General features: G+C 40.4%; 2 protein-coding genes across 4 annotated transcripts in view; one reads left to right on the forward strand and one right to left on the reverse strand.

Moving 5' to 3' along the window:
- The first annotated feature begins 641 nt into the window (after window positions 1-641).
- On the forward strand, window positions 642-12,378 carry phf3 (PHD finger protein 3). 3 transcript variants are annotated; one of them, XM_006800754.3, is made up of 16 exons: window positions 662-774; window positions 1,883-2,133; window positions 2,697-2,813; window positions 3,609-4,926; window positions 5,114-5,390; window positions 5,776-5,827; window positions 6,753-6,873; window positions 6,969-7,125; window positions 7,223-7,339; window positions 7,539-7,661; window positions 7,919-8,063; window positions 8,174-8,360; window positions 8,445-8,592; window positions 9,461-9,550; window positions 9,723-9,918; window positions 10,001-12,378. In XM_006800754.3, the coding sequence occupies exons 2-16, from the start codon at window positions 1,899-1,901 to the stop codon at window positions 11,785-11,787; spliced, it is 5,070 nt and encodes a 1,689-aa protein (XP_006800817.2). In that variant the 5' UTR covers window positions 662-774; window positions 1,883-1,898; the 3' UTR covers window positions 11,788-12,378. The 3 variants fall into 3 exon arrangements, with proteins under 3 accessions (XP_006800818.2, XP_006800817.2, XP_087706385.1); XM_087850259.1 differs by having other exon boundaries at window positions 8,174-8,348; XM_006800755.3 differs by lacking the exon at window positions 1,883-2,133 and having other exon boundaries at window positions 642-774.
- A 601-nt stretch (window positions 12,379-12,979) lies between these two features.
- eys (EGF-like photoreceptor maintenance factor) overlaps window positions 12,980-19,307 on the reverse strand; it is a 160,902-nt gene continuing 154,574 nt past the window's right edge. Inside the window, exons 42-45 of the mRNA XM_087850260.1 lie at window positions 17,723-17,897; window positions 17,298-17,470; window positions 17,015-17,176; window positions 12,980-15,133 (exon numbers count right to left, since the gene is read on the reverse strand). Of these exons, the coding sequence (XP_087706386.1) occupies window positions 13,941-15,133; window positions 17,015-17,176; window positions 17,298-17,470; window positions 17,723-17,897 (1,703 nt within the window). The 3' untranslated portion in view covers window positions 12,980-13,940. The remainder of the gene's footprint in view (window positions 15,134-17,014; window positions 17,177-17,297; window positions 17,471-17,722; window positions 17,898-19,307) is intronic.

The raw sequence follows: 19,307 nt of genomic DNA on the forward strand, positions 1-19,307 counted from the left end.
TAATTTATCATTTCCAAAGAGGTGCAATTACTTTTTCACATAGGGTCAAGTAGGTTTGGATAGCTTTTTTCCCCTTAATATATGAAATTGCCATTTAAAAATTCTTCTTGTGTTTACTTACGTTCTTTGTCTAACATTTAAATATATTTGATGATCTGAAACATGGAAGTATGAGAAATATGCAAACGACTTAAGAAATAATCCTTGATGATCATGATTTTATATATTTTAACTCAAATGAACTCAAACATCATGAATAGTATGAGCCCTCGAAGAGTTAAACTTAAACTTTAAGGAGCTTTTGCTCGCCTTTTTCCTTATATAAAAATGTTTCTATTACAGGACATGCACTCAGAAAAGAATGGCAAATCTACTTTACTAAGTAACCGACTGTTTTCAATACCAGGCTGTGTTAAATATGTAACTTTGCCAGTTTTATAAAGCGAAGCTTTCTTCGAGTCTGTCCAGCTTCTCGTGTCCTCTACGTGCGACGGTCGACAGTTTGATAAAAACAAACCGCTTGCTCTTCGTGAAAATTAACCATCCGGACACTGACAAAGCAGACACAACAAAAACAAACCATCCAGATGTGCTCTCTCTGTACAATCGGCTGCTAAGCTACCTGTAAACACTAGCCACGTGACAACGCCGCGCTGCCTGTCAGGGACTTTGCAGCATCGGGGCGAATGACGGCTGAGTTGGAGGAAGTTACTGGGAGCTGCTTTGCTAGTATGTAACCGTACATGAGTTGGCAACGGCATCGCGACAAGAGAGGTGGGAGTGCTATAAATATGTATATGTAAAAATAACTACTTGTAAATATTTGAGCTGCAAGCGTTGGAACAGATGCATGTGGGGGGTCATCAAGTAACGTCCGCTAGCTGCACTCAGGCTACAAACAAACTTGGCAGCTAGGGCCTGTGCTATAGCCGCCTAGCTAGCTCGCCGTCGTGCATATTTATCGTCGAGCTGTCTAACCATATGTTTGCACATTTTATTTGGCGCTTTTGAAATTTTCGGGCGCGGCTGTTTATTGATACAAATGTGCTGCTTGTAAAGCTGAATGGGTTTCAAAAAGTGAGTTAGCTTGGGTGGTAACTTCCTCCATAAGTTACCGTTAGCTTGCTAACAGACGCGATTGTCATAAGCTGACATAAACGTTAGCATGTTAACTAGCTAACAACTCATTGGCAAAACCTGGCGTCAGGAACGCCGTGCTTCTCGTGGACAGAAAGATATTTTTGGCTGAACTTAAATAAAAGCGTCCAGAGATGCGCTTTAGTTTGCTAACATTCATGTAGCGTTATTGGTTTGCACACTGATTGTGGCCTTCTCCAGGCTGTGAAGTCGTGGTGTTGCTTGATGTGAAAATAGTAGCATTTACTATTGCAAGTCGTTGGTTTTAGACATGCTTTTCTTGTATTTACATTACTCACCCGATAAAAGTATTTGAAAATGCACAGAAACAAAAATAGCAGTGGCTAAGAAGCGTTGGGTTAACGTATTAGGACTGCAGAGTAGCTGGATGAGGCTTCCCATATGTGGAGATTTAAGGTATATACTACTTTGCTCATCAGATACAACATGTATACACTGAACTGATGGCAAAGTCTTCAGAAAGTGCACCGATCGCTCGCTGTAACTTTGTTTTTTGTTTGTTATCAGTCACAAAGTTTTTGCTGTCCCTCGAAATCAGGGAATATTGTGTTTTTGTTGGTTTGCTTAGTTTGTACTACAATTGTCCCCATAATTGGATGCATTCTGTGGTGCAGGGAGAAACATAAGACGTTGCTGTCTTTGAAAAACAAACAGAAAAACATATATTAACAGTTTATCAGTTGTCTGCTATTCCTGCATCTTTTCTGTGTTGTTTTTGGTGCAGGAAGGCAGCAGCATTCATGGATATTGTGGACACCTTTAACCATTTAATACCCAGTGACCAGTTGGATGACTCCCTGGTAATAGGTCAGAATTTGGAGTGTGAAGCCAGTAATGAGTTTGGGACAGGACTCAGACTGGAAGATTCACTGAAGAACATGCTCAGTGACAAAGATCCCATGTTTGGATGTGCAAGCACTCAGTTCAGTCTGCTGGATAATGAAGACCCTGCTTTTCAGATTGCTGGCTCCACAAGTATGTTTGAAGGCACAAAAAAAAAGTGGCCAAAATGTAGATAAATCAGTGTAGATTCAAACTTTGAGTGAAAGTTAACTAACAGATGCATGTGTGGCTGCCTGGAAAAAAAAAGTCATCCACACTTTACTTGAAAAGTTGATGGTGAAAGTTTTAAATATTAAGTTGTTAATGTATAACTCTGATTCTTTACCTACAGAGTATTTTATCTGTGCTGATTTTTGCTCAGTTAGACTTTAACTCTTTAGGTGTTTCAAAAAACAAACACTGTAGAGGGTCGTCTTGTACTGAGATATGCAGGGAACATTGTCACCGTGCTTCTTTACTTGTCAATACGTAAATATCAGCGTTAGGGTAATTGAAGGTAAATTAAAGTAGTGTTGTTTCAGTAATGATGGCGTAAAATAAGAACATTTTTTTAAAGAAACAATATAAAAGGATTCAGTATTATTATAAATGTAGCAGTGTCAGACTGCCATTGAATTTGGACTGCAGTTTTTACATTTTTTTTCAAATTGTATTTTTATTGAGGACATTACATTTATTTATTTTTGCTTTTGCAGGTCTCGATAGTGGTTCGGCACCCACAGGCCTCCCTGGTGAACCAGCTGTTTCAGAGAGTGCACAAGTTAAGCAACTTGATGTCAGGCAGAAGAAACGTTCACGCAGTTTAGAGAACGGTAAGTTGATGCAAGTTTATTTTCTTTCTCTTTCCACCCTGTGAGACTTTTAGGGATGTACACAACTAGATGCTTAAACATTGCTGCCCTTGCGATTTGGTTACATTTAGTATTTTTATTAATATACAGTCGCAGTTACTGGTTCAAAGGTGTTACGACACCACAGGGCTCCAGTCCCAACAGACTGTTTCTCTCTTCTTCGCTCTCTCTTTTTTTTTTTGTAAACAAGCAAGGGGCAAAGCAAATAGATGACAGCCGTACTAATGTGGAAAAAAAAGAAAAGGAATAAAAGAGCAGCAGTGTGTCAATTTTTTTGAATAAAAAGTAGAATACCAACCTAAGCCAGATGTAACCATATTCTTTAGCCAGATGTGGACAGACAGAACCAAATACATGAAGGATTCCGGTGCTAGTACTGCTAAGGTTACCCTAGCTCTGCAAAATAATCTGATATTGTGTGTGTGTTTGCAAAACTATTCACACTGGAACATGTTGCACATTTCACTGGGGAAGGTCATTAACAGTTTTAATATATCCTCTAAAATACACAGGAAGTATTTATTTGGCTAATGTAGAACTTCTTCCATTTAAAGTGCACTCAGTTAATGTTTTCTATGTTTTTCCCCCGTCTTTTAGAGTAGTCGACTAGTCTGCTTTTAAAATTTAACCTTTATTTAACCAGGAAGATCCCATTGAGATTAAAACCTGTTTTTCAAGGGAGACCTGGCCAAGATAGCATAATAGTCACCAAGAACATCAGCTGCTTTTAAGTTTTGCTTTTGTTTATTTAACCAGAACACAGTGGTGACCAGGAGCCTAGCACACCCACCAATACCATGACCCGAGGGCGGCCGGCAAGGAAACCAGCCAACAGGCTATTCAAGTCATTTCTTATTGAGAAAGGAGTCACAGGTCCTGATCTAAAGAGAGAATTAACTCTCGGAGGACGTGTCAACATTAATGAGCTTGATGGTGGGGTCTGGCTGAATCCAACTGTTGTATTGAGACGACTGACAGTCACAATTGGAGGTTTCAAGATTGAATTGCTACCAGGACCCTCGTACACACAGGGTGTCGATGCAAACCAGTCTGCATGCTCGGACGATGGTTTTTCTTATGGTGGGGAAGTTGGTTTCACAGTTTTGCCAGATGAAGCAGCCAGTGTACAGAATCCCGTAGCAGAGAGTGTGGAAGAGATGGATGTAAGTCAGAAGAGCTCAGCTGATGATGCAAGTCATGGGCTGGGCCCATATGTAAATCCAAATGATGTACAGACGACAAACGGGACGTTAAATACAGGCACGAAAGAGGCAAAACTCGACAATCAGAGTGTTCCAGAGAAGCAAAAGCCAGTCAGTAAAGGAAATGATGTTATTAAACAGCCACAGAGCAAAGAGAACAACACAGCTACTGTTAGTAACAAGACAGATGGTAATGAAAAACAACTGAATGTGTCTAAAATGCTGCCAAAGCCTAAACAAGGACCGTCATCAGTAAAGAATAAGGAATTGGTTTTACGTAAAACAAGCAATACAATTAAGGAGCATAAAGTTACCCAAAATATGCCATCCAAAATCACGCCAAGAGGAGAGCTGCACAAAACTAAATCTGGAAAGGAAAAGCAAGATGTTGCACCTTTGAAAAGGCCTGCAGAAAACATTCAAAGTGAGCATGCTACTAAAGTACAAAAGCTACAGGGTGCAGTAGATGCTAAAGTGAAGCCAAAATTACCAAGTTCTCCTACTTCTGTGGGAAAGAAAATTCCATCATCTGGCAACCGCGTTGGTGATCAGCAGGGACCAGCCAAACGTAGTACGCCCCAAAACAGCTCAAAAAGTGAGACTCCTCCCCCGCACAGTCATCTAGGAAATTCTTTAAAAACACCTGAAGAAGGAGGGCAGGAAAAGTTCAAAATGAAAAAGCTAGAGAAGATTCTTCAGAGACAAAAGAGTAAAAATGCAAGAAGCATCTCTGTGGATGAGCCGCAGCTGTTTATTCCAGATAATGCGCCCGTTGTGAAGAAGGACGCTGTGGACGAGCAAGTCGCTAATAGTGAGACCGTGTGGGATGGAAACAACTGTTGTGGCCTCTGCAAAAAGCACCACAATAACATGTAAGTGTTGCTCCTTAACCTAAATATAAAATCAAGTTTAATCGGTGAGCTGATGTCTCTCGTTTTAGACGGACATCAGCTGTAAAAGAATTTCTGCATCTGTGTCGCATTCTGTTTCTGTCCCAGTGCTAAGCTGCAAACACGCCTCTAATAATCGTACTTCGGTTTTGTTTTTTGTTTTTTTTAGGTTTATGGTAGGTTGCGGTCGCTGTGATGACTGGTTCCATGGTGACTGTGTTGGTCTTGACCTGGCAAAAGTGCGAGAAATGGAGGAGGAGGACCAGATGTACGTGTGCTTGAAGTGCTGCGAGGAAGAAACCAAGAAGGTGGGGCCTGAGCCAGCGAGTGCACCCAAACCAGAAGCTCCAGCAAAGAGCGAGACACCCGACCAGAAGCTGCCTCCTAAACCTCGTCCTGGGTCCTCTCAACCCCTCACATCAGGGGGAGTCAGACCAGTAAAAAAGGTAAGCAGTATCTCTAAGTTAACTGTAACTCATAATAGAAATATTTATTTATATCTAATGAATTTAAACTATTCACACACAGCAAATATTTATATCTTTCCCCAGCTAATTTATCCACTGATACTAATCATAGCCACTGTTACCATTATGCAATGGTTTGTCTCTTTGATTTAACTTTGCCAGCACAAGAGGTGTGCACATGGGTGTGTGATCAACACAGTGCACTCGCCAAATTTTAGTATGATTTTACACACCAAAAGCTCACATTTTTTTTTTAACTTTAGCCAAGGGGTATAATGTAAAGTGTGTTGTTGTTGTTGTTATGTTTGTTTTCAGTCTTATGATATATAAAATTAATGTAACGGGGACTTAATTCCTACAATAGGATGCAGAGAGAAGGCAGTCCACAGATGCCCGAGAAGCAGCTCATAAAACAGGTAATTTTTCATTAGCTTTGAATGTATAATTAACTTTGTCCTGTTTTAATATCACATTGGGTTCAAGGCCAGGCTGCATTCACTGGGTGTGTAAACAAAATTAACTTAGGACCTGCACAGCACATGAGCAGTATATTAATGACAGTTCGTACAGTCCTTTGAGGTCTCATTTATATCAGAGAGCTTAAAATTGCATCACCTTAAGTAATAGCATTACTTCTGTAGTTAACATCAGGGTATTTACTTATCAGTTTACTCTATTAAAGATACAGGTACTAAAGTAGGAACATAATACAGTACAAGTCAGTGAGCCTAATACCAAAATACAAGCCTTTTTTTTTTTTTTTTTAAATTTTAGACACACTCCCCCTCAGCATGGACGATAACAGTTGCATAAATTTGTGTTTATAATCTGTGATTTAATCATTTTGTTCTCGGCTGCGTTTATGCGGACGAGGTTTATTACTTGTTCTCTTTAAAATGTGATCAAAGTTAGTCTGCCAGATTTCAGTCAGGCAGCGTTTTTGGACAGCTCTTAATTTACTCTGTTTGTGTTTTAGAAATGTGCTTTGGATGGTAATCTGCTCAGATGTTGTCAGATGTAATTACACGTTCTGGTTTGAGTTTTCACAGCAGACTTTTAAAAAGTATTTATTTTTAATTGTTCGTATGAGAAAATACTCTACATGCCATCTTGGAAATAAGTCCATTTTGTAACATTTAACAAAATGATATTGTGCATTATACAGTATAAACATATCTGTGTCATATTGTACGTAGTTTTTGTTAATGTTAGGATTTCAGGATGTCCTTTTTTTGGGATTAAATAGTTTTTGTAAGCAAAGTCTGTGTGGAATTAATGTTTCTTTATGACGACAGATTCTTCCCCACTCACTCAGTGGATTTTGTCACTCTGTCTTCACAGGTGTCTCAGTGAAACAGGAGTCAAAACATAAGGCTCCATCCTTGGCTTCAAAGAAACCCGTGTCTCTGGAGGCAATCAGGAGAAGTGTGCGTGATTCTCTGAAAGAAATCCTCGTACAGAGGTCAGTTTTTCAACACTTTTGACAGTTGTGTGCATGTTACATTTTTTAAAATCAGGGCACTTTATAATCGCCCATGTGCACTTTCTGCATTTCAGATTGAAGGACTCTGATTTGAACATCTCGGTGGAAAGGGCTTCCGAACTTGCAAAGAAGATAGAGCGAGAACTTTTTCACTTGTATAAGGACACTGACAACAAGTACAAGAACAAATACAGAAGCTTAATGTTTAACCTTAAAGATACTAAAAATAATGTAAGTGTCATTTTATGTCAGGCATGGTCTAAATGTAATGTTTCCACTTTTACTATAAGCATAGTTTCATTTGCTTTGTCTTTATTGATCTTTTTAGATCCTTTGTAAGAGGGTTCTCAAAGGTGAAATTTCTCCTGCTAACTTAATTCGAATGAGTCCCGAGGAACTGGCCTCAAAAGAACTGGCTGCTTGGCGACAAAGAGAGAACCGACATGTAAGTAATGCTTGTCTTTTTTTCCCCCAGTAGTATTGCATAAATTTACCAAACAAATTACAGTAGTTTACAGTTGTGATGTCTGATTTAAACTGAGTAAATATTATTAAGGTAATAGTTTAACAGTGTTTTTAACAGTGTATTTTTAAAGATGGTTGTATTTTAGAATAGAAAAAAAAATTAATTCTTTGCTTTACAGACTATTGAGATGATTGAAAAAGAGCAAAGGGAGGCAGAGAGACGACCGATTACTAAGATCACACACAAAGGGGAAATTGAAATTGAAAGTCAAGAACCAGTAAAAGCACCGGAGCCTGTAGAGGTGAGGGTATCATTGTGCTGAGATGTGTATCCTTACATTAGTTACATCGCTTCATATACCATCATCAGTTCTGTTCATCTGTCTGATTACTTTGTAAAATGTACTGCATTCATATCTTTGTGCCTCATGTAAAAAGCTCCTACAATTCTCCTCCCATGTAATCCATTTAAGCTGAATATAGCGACAGATTGCTTCTGTTTACATGCAACACTTAGTGACGTGTTTGCTTAAACTTGTTATTTCCTATTTCTTTCCAGCTTGAACCTCCTCCCAGAGTGACTGAAGTCTCAGCAGAACCTCCAAAAACTCCAGAGAAGAAGGAAGAGAATGCTAACACAGCTAAAGACACTACTAGCCAACACAAGTCTCACTTATTTGACCTACACTGTAAAATCTGCACAGGTAAATGATGACATGAGGACCAAAAAAAGACTAGAGATTAACCTGTGTCTTTAATAAAACATCTCAGTCAGTATTGTCACCATTGACCGCTGGTGTTATATTTTCTGAAGGTCGAATGGCGCCCCCTGTTGAGGAGGCACCAACCAAAGTGGTTAAAGTTGCAACTACAGTGGTTAGGAGGCAGTCTACCAAAACAGAGGAGACAAAGGGCACCACACCATCCGCAATCGACGATGACCTGCACCTCACTGTCTTAGAGGAGAGCTTCCAAAATGCTCAGACAGGGTACGAAGGACGGTAAGCAGTTGCTTTAGACATTTTGTCTGGATCTGGATAATGTTTTCTTTCAGCGCTTAATTCATTTCTCCTTCATTGTCACAGGTCTGATCATGCAGCTGGAAGAGAGGAAGAAGCTACTTTTCTTTCCAACCTTAAGTGTCTGTGGCAAGGATTCATTCATATGCACGCTGTGGCAAAGTTGGTGACAAAAGCTTTTCCCGTCTCAGGTGTTTTGGACAACTTGACTGAGGTAAAGCTGACACATCAGACTGTACTTGGGTTTTAAACAGCTGTTGTAAACTATGGTTGACAATGAAAAGTGTTTCAGAAAAGGGGAAAACTGAGGAAGATGAAAGACAATAAATACAAATATTCACAGTTCGTACGGATGCTTGAAATTTTAATATTGTCTTTTCAAGGTTTGAAAAGTGCCCGAATTTCAGATGTGGTGTTTAAAAGTGCTTGAAACTGTATTTCATTCAACACAAATAACTATCTGACCAAATAGTTTTCTTATCAGATAGAGAAATAAAATGAGTCGCAAAGTCTAAAAGCAAAATTTCTCTGCCTGGGCTGCCGAGCACCTCTGCAAGTCAGTCTGTTTCAATTTGTTTTAATTTTTACATGGCCTTACTGAGGTGAAGCTAAGTGAAACATGCATTCTTTTTTTTTTTTTTTGGTAATGTGCTGGAAAAGCTTGAAAACCGACCTTGAAAGTGCTTAAAAGGTGCTTGAATTTGACCCTGAAAAATGTGTATGAACCCTGAATATTAGTATTCTTTGACAAGTTGTTTAAGCAACAGCCAGGCAAGAGCCAGTTCTGATGAATGGCAGTGGGATAAAGATGAAAATAGCAGTCAGACATGAGTATTTATGTACTAAAAAAACAAAACAAAACATTGCAGAAATGTGCTGACACTTGTTGTTGTAGAACAGTTTATTAGGACACAGGAAATATAAACCACAGTCTAGCTGGAAGAACTAGAATTGTAACATTACTCCCACGTAACTACAGATTTATGAGTGATCAAATACTGCCAACTACTTTGTATCTCTAACACTCCATAAGGTGTGCTCTTTTTATTTATTCATCTAAAAACATGTTTTTTCTCCAATAGGACCTTCCAGATAGCATACAGGTTGGTGGGAGGATTAGTCCTCAGACGGTGTGGGACTACTTGGAGAAAATTCGGGCAACTGGAACAAAAGTAAGTTTTCTGAGATTTACTTATGATTAGACAGAAATAAATTGGCTTTAATTATTCCTGATATTGAGTAAGTCCAACTGAATACCACTCTTTAAAAGTTCTGATTTTTAACAGAGCAGGTTGATTCATGAGTTACAGATTTTACTGACACATGCTTTTTGTTTTATTAAAGGAAGTGTGCCTGATTCGCTTCTCCCCTGAGACAGAGGAAGATGAGATCTCTTATACTCTTTTGTATGCCTACTTCAGCAGTCGTAGGCGTTTTGGGGTGGTGTCCAATAATTTGAAACAAGTGAAGGACATGTACCTCATCCCTTTAGGTGCCACAGAAAAAGTTCCACATCAGCTTGTTCCCTTTGATGGGCCAGGTAATCGGAACACAATTATTTTTCTCTTATTAAATTAAAAAATTTTTTTTAAATGTTCAAACTTAATCTTTTAATTTCTCAGGTTTAGAAAACAACCGTGGAAACCTCCTCCTTGGACTTATTATTCGCCAGAGACCGAAAAGGGATTTTCTTACTGTGGATGTGAACGAATCTGCAAGGATTATTCCTGAAATAAAACCTGTGACCATTTCCACAAAAGAAACCAGGGCAAAAGAGGAGGATGAGAAATTTTTTCTCTCTTCCTTGACTAGTGCACTTCAAAAGGAGAAGGAAAAACCACTTAACACTACTGAAGATGTCGACGAGCCTATTGCACAGTCTTTTGAAGAAACATCTGCACCAGAGGAGACCAACAATCAGGAGCCCCAGAAACCCCTTCGCTTTCTTCCAGGTGTGCTAGTAGGCTGGGGTGGAGAATTACCACCTCTGCCTGATGTTGGGTTTAAACCCTCAAGTACAGCACAGGATGCCTTGAAGACTCAGCCTGCTCCAAAACCAGAGACATCAGTTGGGAGCTCAAAAAGTCCAACAGCTGCTGCCCCACGAGAGCGCTTTGTCATCAAGAAGAAAGAAGCTAAACCTGCTAAAACTGAACCGGAGCTATCAAGTCCATCTGATACATCAGCTGCTACCAACTCGCTGGAAAAGAAAGCTGCAGTAGGGAGCCAGGGTACATCTGTCTCACTCAAAGATAAGCCTCCAGATGTATCGACTGAAGACTTCCTGGCAGGCCTGTCAGCACCTCCAAGCGGGACTGAAACTAGCAGTGCTACGTCGGCAAACAAAGGCGACACTGGCCTTTTGTCTGAAAGTGAAAAAGAAACAACTGAAGGGAATTCTTTGTTGCAGCCAAAATCCCAGTCTGCTGCAGAGCACGCAAGTAGCTCAAAGCCTCCTTTAAGTGGAATATTGAAAAAATCTTCAGCATATTCCACTGTGAATGAAGATAAAACAATGGTGGCACAAAAGGATAAAGCCAGCCTCCCACATCCTTCCAGCCCTAAACCTGTTCCTGTGTTGAGCAGCACTAGGAATGATCTAATCGTCCCATTTCACCAAGGATATTTACAGCTCTCTCAGGCCAAGCACAAAGCTGAAGAACAAAGTCAAACAGCCGTTCAGTCGTTTCCTTGTAAAAAGAATGAGCCTGGTGTAGCGCAGGCTGGTGCTATATTGACTCAGACAGTGAATCCTCCTACGGTCCAAGGAACTCAAGCAGAGTGTCAAACAGGAGCCTCTCAGTCCCAGTATAACCCAGCAATGGCACCAGCTCTCCCAGTAAACAACAGCACAAGACCGTCCCCTTTGCAGCAGCAACAGCCTCAGGAATCTGGCAGCTATGATTCTCCATCTGCCCCTACTTCTAATACTGTACCCACCCCTCACATCCAGAACCAGAACCATAGCATGCAGTGGGCTCAAGACAACACTTCACAGGCTGCTCCTGGACCTCAGTCACAGTACCCCGAGAGTTGCTCTGAACCATCTGGCCAACCCTCATCCGTGGACAAAGACTACAAGCGTTTAGAGGAGCGATACAGTGACCCGTGGGAGAGGCCGCGACACACAGAAGACAAAGACCACGGAAGGCACAGCTACCACAGGGACTCCTATCACGGTAAAAAGAGCAGGCACCACGAGCGGGAGAAAAAGCACGATCGCAGCTATGATGATAAGTACAGGGAGAGGGGCAGGCACCACGGACATTCGGATGACCGCTATGGAGAGAAAAGGAAAGAGAGGCATCACAGCGACGACTACAGCAGCCGTCACAAGGACAGGCACAGACATAGACGGGACTCTGATTACGAGAACGGACGGAGAAGTTCAAAAGACAGTTACTCATAATTTTGTTCAGAGAGCGTTTGGGGCTCTCAGGAGGATTGTTCGGTTGTTGTTGGTCACACAGCTGGTACAAACCACTTTGGTTGGTGCTGGTGGAGTTGTTTTACGCACCAGTCTGCATCTGTATGCCGTGTCTTTCACTAAAGTTACGTTTTATGTTACTCAGCGTACAAGCCAAAATAATATAATTTCAATGGAATTATGATATTCTGGATCAGTTCAGTTAAGACCAAGAAAAAAAAAAAGTCAATATTGGAACATTTTTAACTTTTAAACTTTTTATTGTAAATATGTTGTTCATATTGAGCTGCTGTACTGATTGGTTTCGGTCTCAAGGCAACATAACAACAAACAAGTGGACCATTGGATAATTTATGCTGAGTTCATTTGGCCTGAATGTAATAGAAGGTATTTAACTGAAAACAGCAGCTTGAGTTTTTTTTAACATTTCTTTTAAATTGCTTAAATATTTTATAAACCTGCTTTCTATTGAGAAAGCATGTACATGTTGGCTTGTAATATACATTAGAGATGAAGTGTGCCTTTGCACTGTGTTATTGTACAGTTCGTAATAAAGCTGATCCTTTTTTTATTGTTAATTATTTAAAGAAATTCTTTGTCTAAAAAATGTATTAAAACCAACTAGGTCAGAGGTGTTAAAAATGAGGCCTGGGGGGGAGAATCGGCCCAGCGGATGATTGGGAAAAATGAAGGAGGGCATGTGTTTTTGAGTAAAGTGTATTTTTATAACTAAGTTTTACAGCTTTTCCTATTGATAAAGACCTCCCCCATGGCCATTCTTGTTAAAGGAAAGAAGTAATAAAGAAACAAATGATAGGAATGTGCCTCTTTTTCACCAATCTATAGAAATTTTGGTAAACTAATATTTTCTGTGAATTAACAAAAACAATGAGCTACCAGAATGTTTTCCATATTTTCATGTTAACATATAGAAAAAGTGAGATGTGCTGCTGAAATTGTACTTCTTTTTATATTGAGATATCTCAGGGGTTTAATGTGTAGTTAAACATCTTTACACTGACAGAAAGGAGAGATTCACTCATCTGGTCCCTTCAAAATCAAAGTGGTCTGTATGTGGTGGAACTAGATGGTTAGCATTGCGACCTTGCAGCAAGAAGGTCCTTGGTTTGAATCCATCATCTTTACGGGGAACCCCTATGTAGTGTTTGCATGTTCTCCCATGTGAGTGGGTTCTCTCTGGGTACTTCGGCTTCCTCCCACAGTCCGAAGACATGCAGTTTGCGGGGTTAGGTGCATCGATGTTTCTTTTTGTTAGCTCTTAAGCAAAAGAAAATGGATTAACAGATGGGTAGATGGGTGTCATGTTAAGTTTTACCTTTTGTTCGGAAAGTGATGTAAATCAGAAAAGTCAGCCAAGGAATCAGAGAATTTAATTTGTCCTTTAACACTTTAAATGTATACGTTTCATCAAACTGAGTTTTAAGTGCAACTCAGAACTGGTATGTAAAGTGTTGAAGAAACAAGTAGTACAATTCAATTGCTTTAAAAAACAGGACTGTATGCAGTCCTGTGAAAAACTAAGTGCACTCCACGATTCAGTACTTGGAGGACCACCGTTAGCGGCAGTAATGTCTTGAAGTAACTTTAAATAACTACTCTGTATGACTATCAGTATCTCACATCAGTATGAAAGAATTATGGCCCACCCTTTACAGCATTCCTTCATGTCATTGAGTTTTGAGGGTATTTGTTTCTGCACAGCTCTTAAGTTTCCACCACAACATTTCAGTCAGGTTGAGGTGATTGATTCTGTTGTAGATTTGCTGCTGCACTTGGGATCATTGTCCTGTTGCATGACACAATTTTGGACAATCTTTAGTTAAATGTACAGAGGAGTTTATGAACGACTCTGATTAGATGTCCCTAATCGTCACTCCTCCACCACTGTGCTTGACAGTTGGTTGGAGTCATCTGTGTTGATATGCTGTTTGGTTTTCAGCAAATGTGCTACTGTGCATTACAGCCAAAAATCTCACCCTTGGTCTGTATAAAGAACATGAAGACAGTAAAAGTGCACTTGGATTTTCACATGACTAAATACTAGAAAACACTATATCAACTACCTTAAAAGGTACATTTCCTACTGTTGTAAAGACCAGAACTTGCAGTTTCACTTACTCGTTTCCATCAAAGATATTAAAACCTTCACTTTTTTTAAGAAACAGCCCTTGCTTGGTATCTCCAAACAAACAGACATTTCTAAGATTCCCCGCAAAGCCATTTGAAAACATTCCCAAGGTCACAACTGATATGTTTCTGTACAGTTCAAACCCTCCAAAGTAAAACTGCCCCCCGTAGTTTAAGGCTACATATCGCTCAAATGGATCTACATTTTCAGAGAGGATCTCCTGGCTGTTCAGTAACACTTGAATAACAGTGCTATTTAGAGATATAGAGACATTGTGCCATTTGTTACAGCAGAGAGTGAGATTTCTGAAAATCAATGGGAGGGAAAGTCTTTCTCCAAGATTGACCGTTATTTTAAGATAGCCCCCTTCAAGTCCAACTGCAAGGTGGTCATCATCTTCGTGTTCAGCCTTTCCCATCCACATGATCAGACTGTCATTGGAGACTGTGAGAAAGCTGAAAGAAACCTGTGTGTATTTTAAGTTTCTTGTGTTGTATTTAGAGTCCCAGTATTTAACAAAAGAATTTCCAACAAACTTCAGAGTGCCTGTGGACATTTCCTTGTCACAGTTCCTCCCGGTCCACCCTAAGGGGCAAATGCAGTGATACGAGGTGACACTAGATGCCACGCATAAGGAGCCATGTTTGCAGACGTTGTTTACACAGCTCACAGACTGGTTACACACAGAACCGGTCCATAATGGCGGACATACACAAGTGAACGAGTCACTACTTGTTGCCCTGCAGTGACCTCCATTTTGGCACACCTTGTACCCACAGGCTGTCCCATCCCAGTCACCTATGTTGGCCCCACTTAAAGCTCCCCTCTCTGTTAACTCAAACTCTCGATCATTGAGTGTTAACGCTCGCAGGCCACCAGTGAAGCTCACAGGATCCCCTTCAGTTGCATCCGTGGAGACAAAGCTCAGAGTCGACACGCCTCCGACGAAGACGTCAGTAGCAACATCAAGTGTGGCCATGCCTTCAGTCACATTTTCTCTAACTTCCTGGTTACCCAGACTGAGGAAGCCTCGGTTACCAGTTCGGCCAGCCTTAACCATGAGCCAGGTCCTGCCGCTTAAGTCCACTTGTTCAGAGGACTGCAGGATGTGGGTGCCGTCCCCAAGATTGTATCGCAGCTGGACAAACCCGGATGCCAGTGAGAGGCAGAAGAAGTCTCCTGTGGAAAAAACAATTCATGAGTAACTTGTTTGAAAAAAGTAATTTCTTCTACTTTTACCGTGGTGCAGATTAGTATTAATATTAGATGTGCACAGTACTGTCTTTTAACTAAGGGCATTATTATTGATTTTTTAAAAACTAAACATTGGACACAGATGCAGTTAGGCCCACAATTTTTTGACCAGTGACTTTTTAAAATTTTGTTTTTGTAGTATTTTTTTTTTTTCTTTACACCACAGTGTATTCTAAATTGAAATACAAAGGTTCAGCTTTAATTCAAAGGTGCCCTCTATTTTATTTTGAAAAGTAATTGGACAAAATTATTGTTCTGTGACAAATACAAATACTGGAGTCGATTCAAGATTTTGACATTTTATTTGGTGGCTTTTCTTTGGAACTGAACAGAAGATCCCAAGAGATGTTAATGGAAGGAGAAGGAGAAACAAACCCACCAGAGAAACAGCAAAAACTTGTGGCCAAATCAAATATCACCAATTTTGATGTATTATTACTATATTACTAAAAGAGCAAATGCACTAAAGTGAATGGTTGAGAAAAATACCTTCACAATATCGAACCAAGTCGAGAACACTCCTGAGAAAGCAGGCTTAAAATGATCAAGATCTGCAATCAAGAGACGCCTTCGCGAATCGAAATGCAGAGAATTTAGAACAAAGTGCAAACCAGTGAAAGCCAGAACTGGAAAGCCAGATAAGACTTTGCCAGAAAACATCTACAAGAGCCTGCACAGCCCCACTCCCCAAAATTCTTTGGGCAGATGAAACCAAGATTAACTTGTACCAACATGACAGGCAACAGAAAACCATGGAGAGGAAAAGGCGCACCTCATGATCCGAAGCACACCACATTATCTGTCAAACACGATGGAGGCAATTTTATGGCTGCGGGCGTCACTAGTGTTTATTAATGACGTGACTGCTGAAAGAAGTAGCGGGATGGATTCTGGAGTGCACAAGGCTACGCTCTCTGCTCAGATTCAGTCAGATGCTGGAAACTGATCTGCTTCACAAATGGATAATGAGCCAAATCACGCAGCAAAAGCAACCAAAGAGTTTCTGAAGCCAAAGAAATGGAATATTCTTCACCTGATCTCAGTCCAATAAAGCATGCTTTTCAGTTACTGCAGACAGAAGTGAAGGCAGAGAGACTTCAATAACATTGTCAATGATTTAAAGTCACCTGTGGTGCTGTACAATGATGAAATTAGATGAAAAAACCTATAGACCTAACTGTATATAAAAAATAAAGGATACATTCTCTTTGTGTCTCAATATTTCAAGGCCCTCTCACAGGAGAATATGTCTGTGGGTTGTAAGTGGTTGAACTAAAGACACATTTATTTTATTCTCTCCCAACTTGTCAGAGCAGCATGGATTGATTACATAAATAAACTCATTGATGAATTTAAAAATACCATTTATGTCATGATTAATAACTCCAATATTTAGATAAAAAGTTTCACTTTGACCTAAGTTGGTCTGATTTTTGTTGTCGATCATATGACACTCTCAGCAGAATACTGATATACACAGTCGACAACGAGAGGATTTGACATTATAATTTAAGAAATAGGACCAAAGCACAATGTTCTACCTGTTTAATGTCAGGCTTAAGGAAAACAAATAAGAATATGTAATAAGTATACTTAACACTGAAATTATATTCAACATATTTAAATTTAAATGCTAATTTTATTGGGCATGAACTACTACACATAGCAATTGGTATGTGTAATGTGTGCTGTGGAGGCAGGGCATAGAGGGGTAAAAGAGCAAATGGCCTAATATGTTACAGCAATCATATTAATTAACACATTGTTAATAAAAGCAAACCTTCCCTAAATATTAATTGTCCTCACCAGCTCTGGCACTGAGATGTTGCGCAATGTAGACGAGGATGCCATCAGGTGATAACGGCTGGAACTGCACTTGCAAGTCAGTCCTGTGTCTTATACTCATAGGTGGGAATGACATCCAGGAGGAGAGGTTAGCGCTGAAGAATGGATCACTGATGGTCACGGCTGAACAGAAAAAAACAATTTAGCAGTTAAAGAATTTAATAGCAAAGGCCTTATTTAAAAATATGAATAATAATAAAAATATAACAGATGCAGGTGAGGGTCACAGCTTCAGTGAGGCAACCTTTCTCACAGTAGACTCCTGCTGTTCCCAGGGGGCACTGGCAGGTATATCCATTCGGCAGAGGGATGCAGGTGGAGCCGTGGGCGCACAAAGGAGGGGGGCTGTGCTCGACATCACACACTGACACGGTCTCGGAACAGAGCGCTCCCTTCCATCCAAATGGGCACCGGCAACTGCAGACGGGCACAGTCAAACACTGTGTTAAAGCTTGTAAACACCGTCTTCTCCTTCTGCAGCATTCACACAGCGAAACCGGTTTCCTGTTTGTTACTAAAGCATAGTCACAATGCATATGGAAATATACACAAAGCACAGCGTTGTTTACTGTATTGTTCTAATTAATAACACCTACATGCGTTATTCATGAGGAGACTCATTAGAAACGATTGGAAAATGAGCCCACGTAGAGTTTAATTTGCACTTACTACACAGATGAGCCGGAATCCACGCACGTCCCGCCGTTCCTGCACTTAACGTGAACGCAAGGGGTGACGCCACACTGACCCACGTTGCGGCCAAAGGCTGGATGACCCGCAGGTTGTCCCAGCGCTTGGAACTTTCCGTCTCTCCTTGTGTGAAAGTGCACATCAAAAATGCACCCTTTGAAAAGAACAAACGCATCGTGAGCGCACAAGTCAGAGGTGCATTTCATTTCATCTTCAGTTTCCTTCTCCGGTCTTTCCCTAATAGGAAATTATAAGATGAAACGCAACACGCTTTACTGTCTTTGTACGGAGATCAAAAGGTATGCATACTAAAATCTGCCCAACACAAATGAAAACACGTCTGACAATGCGTGCACGGTTTGAAATGAGTTTCTTTGATGGGTGTTTATTTCATCATGTGAAGGTTTCACACTGGGAGACATGCACTTAAACCCACAAAACTTTATTAGATGTTAATTCTCAGATTGCAGTTTGTCTAGTTCGCATCCAAGATGCCCGAGTTGGAAGGACTCGAGTCCAATGTTTTCCCACCATGAAATCACGCCATCACGCCTCCCTCTCGTCGTATTTGCTTATTGGTTTCATAATTCAGTTTTATCAAGACAATATTTGTTTTGGCCTGCACCTGCAAAGCACAAGGCCTTCTATAAATATAAGGCCTGAACACAGCCCTCGTAGTCATCTGCACATGCAGACTCCCTTCTCTCTGCTGCATTAGTCACTGGCATAAACAGGATGCAGGGGAAATGTCATGCTCATTCATGAATATTCATGGCATGATGCTGTCTGCTTGGCAGACTCGAGTGATGGTTGTGGTGCCGCAAACACAGACCATCAAAAAGCGAAGCAGATTCATAAGGAAGATTAGGCGAGATAATTATTTTTGTTTCAGCTGTGAGCGCATCGCTTCTTGTAAAAGAACCTCGAGAGCTGAGGTCTGAAGTCGAGCGAGCCTTCCCGTGTGTGCGGCAAAGTTCTTTTTTCGGGAAACATTTGATTTACAAAACCGGAAAATGATTTTAAAATAACATTTTCTAATGTCCCTGATCTTTGCAAGTCCGAGAATAAAACGTAATTAAGGTCAAAATCTTTTAGGAAATCTAATAAAAAACATTTCAGCATCAAAGCGGTATGAAATCAGAGTTTTCAAACGCCAGGCTCGATAAACATCCCCATTTCTGTATATTTGATCAACAGCTTAAAATGACTAACTGATTTATTTATTTATTTTACCCACACAGCCTCTTCTTCCTTCTTTCCACAGGGGAGTGTGGATCTTTTGATAACTGGGAGTGAAGTGCATTATCAGTGTGTTCACTGCCAGCCATCATGATTAGGGCTCGATGAAGGTCACACAGATCTGATTAGGCTCTCATGAGTTCTCATTACATCCTGAGTAGAAAGGTTATGGTTCCACCAGTGTTGCCTGTCTCCGGTAGTGCTTACCATTACAGGGAACTGCGATAGCCTAATACCGCATGGGCAAACTGATGCTTTATCGCAGCTGATTTGATTTTTGAAGGCTTATTTGCAGAGTAGAAAAATGAATCAGATGATGATGAAT

This window comes from Neolamprologus brichardi, chromosome 13 (assembly GCF_056152115.1).
Source record: "Neolamprologus brichardi isolate AB-2024 chromosome 13, ASM5615211v1, whole genome shotgun sequence".
In the NCBI taxonomy this organism is placed as follows: Eukaryota; Metazoa; Chordata; class Actinopteri; order Cichliformes; family Cichlidae; genus Neolamprologus; species Neolamprologus brichardi.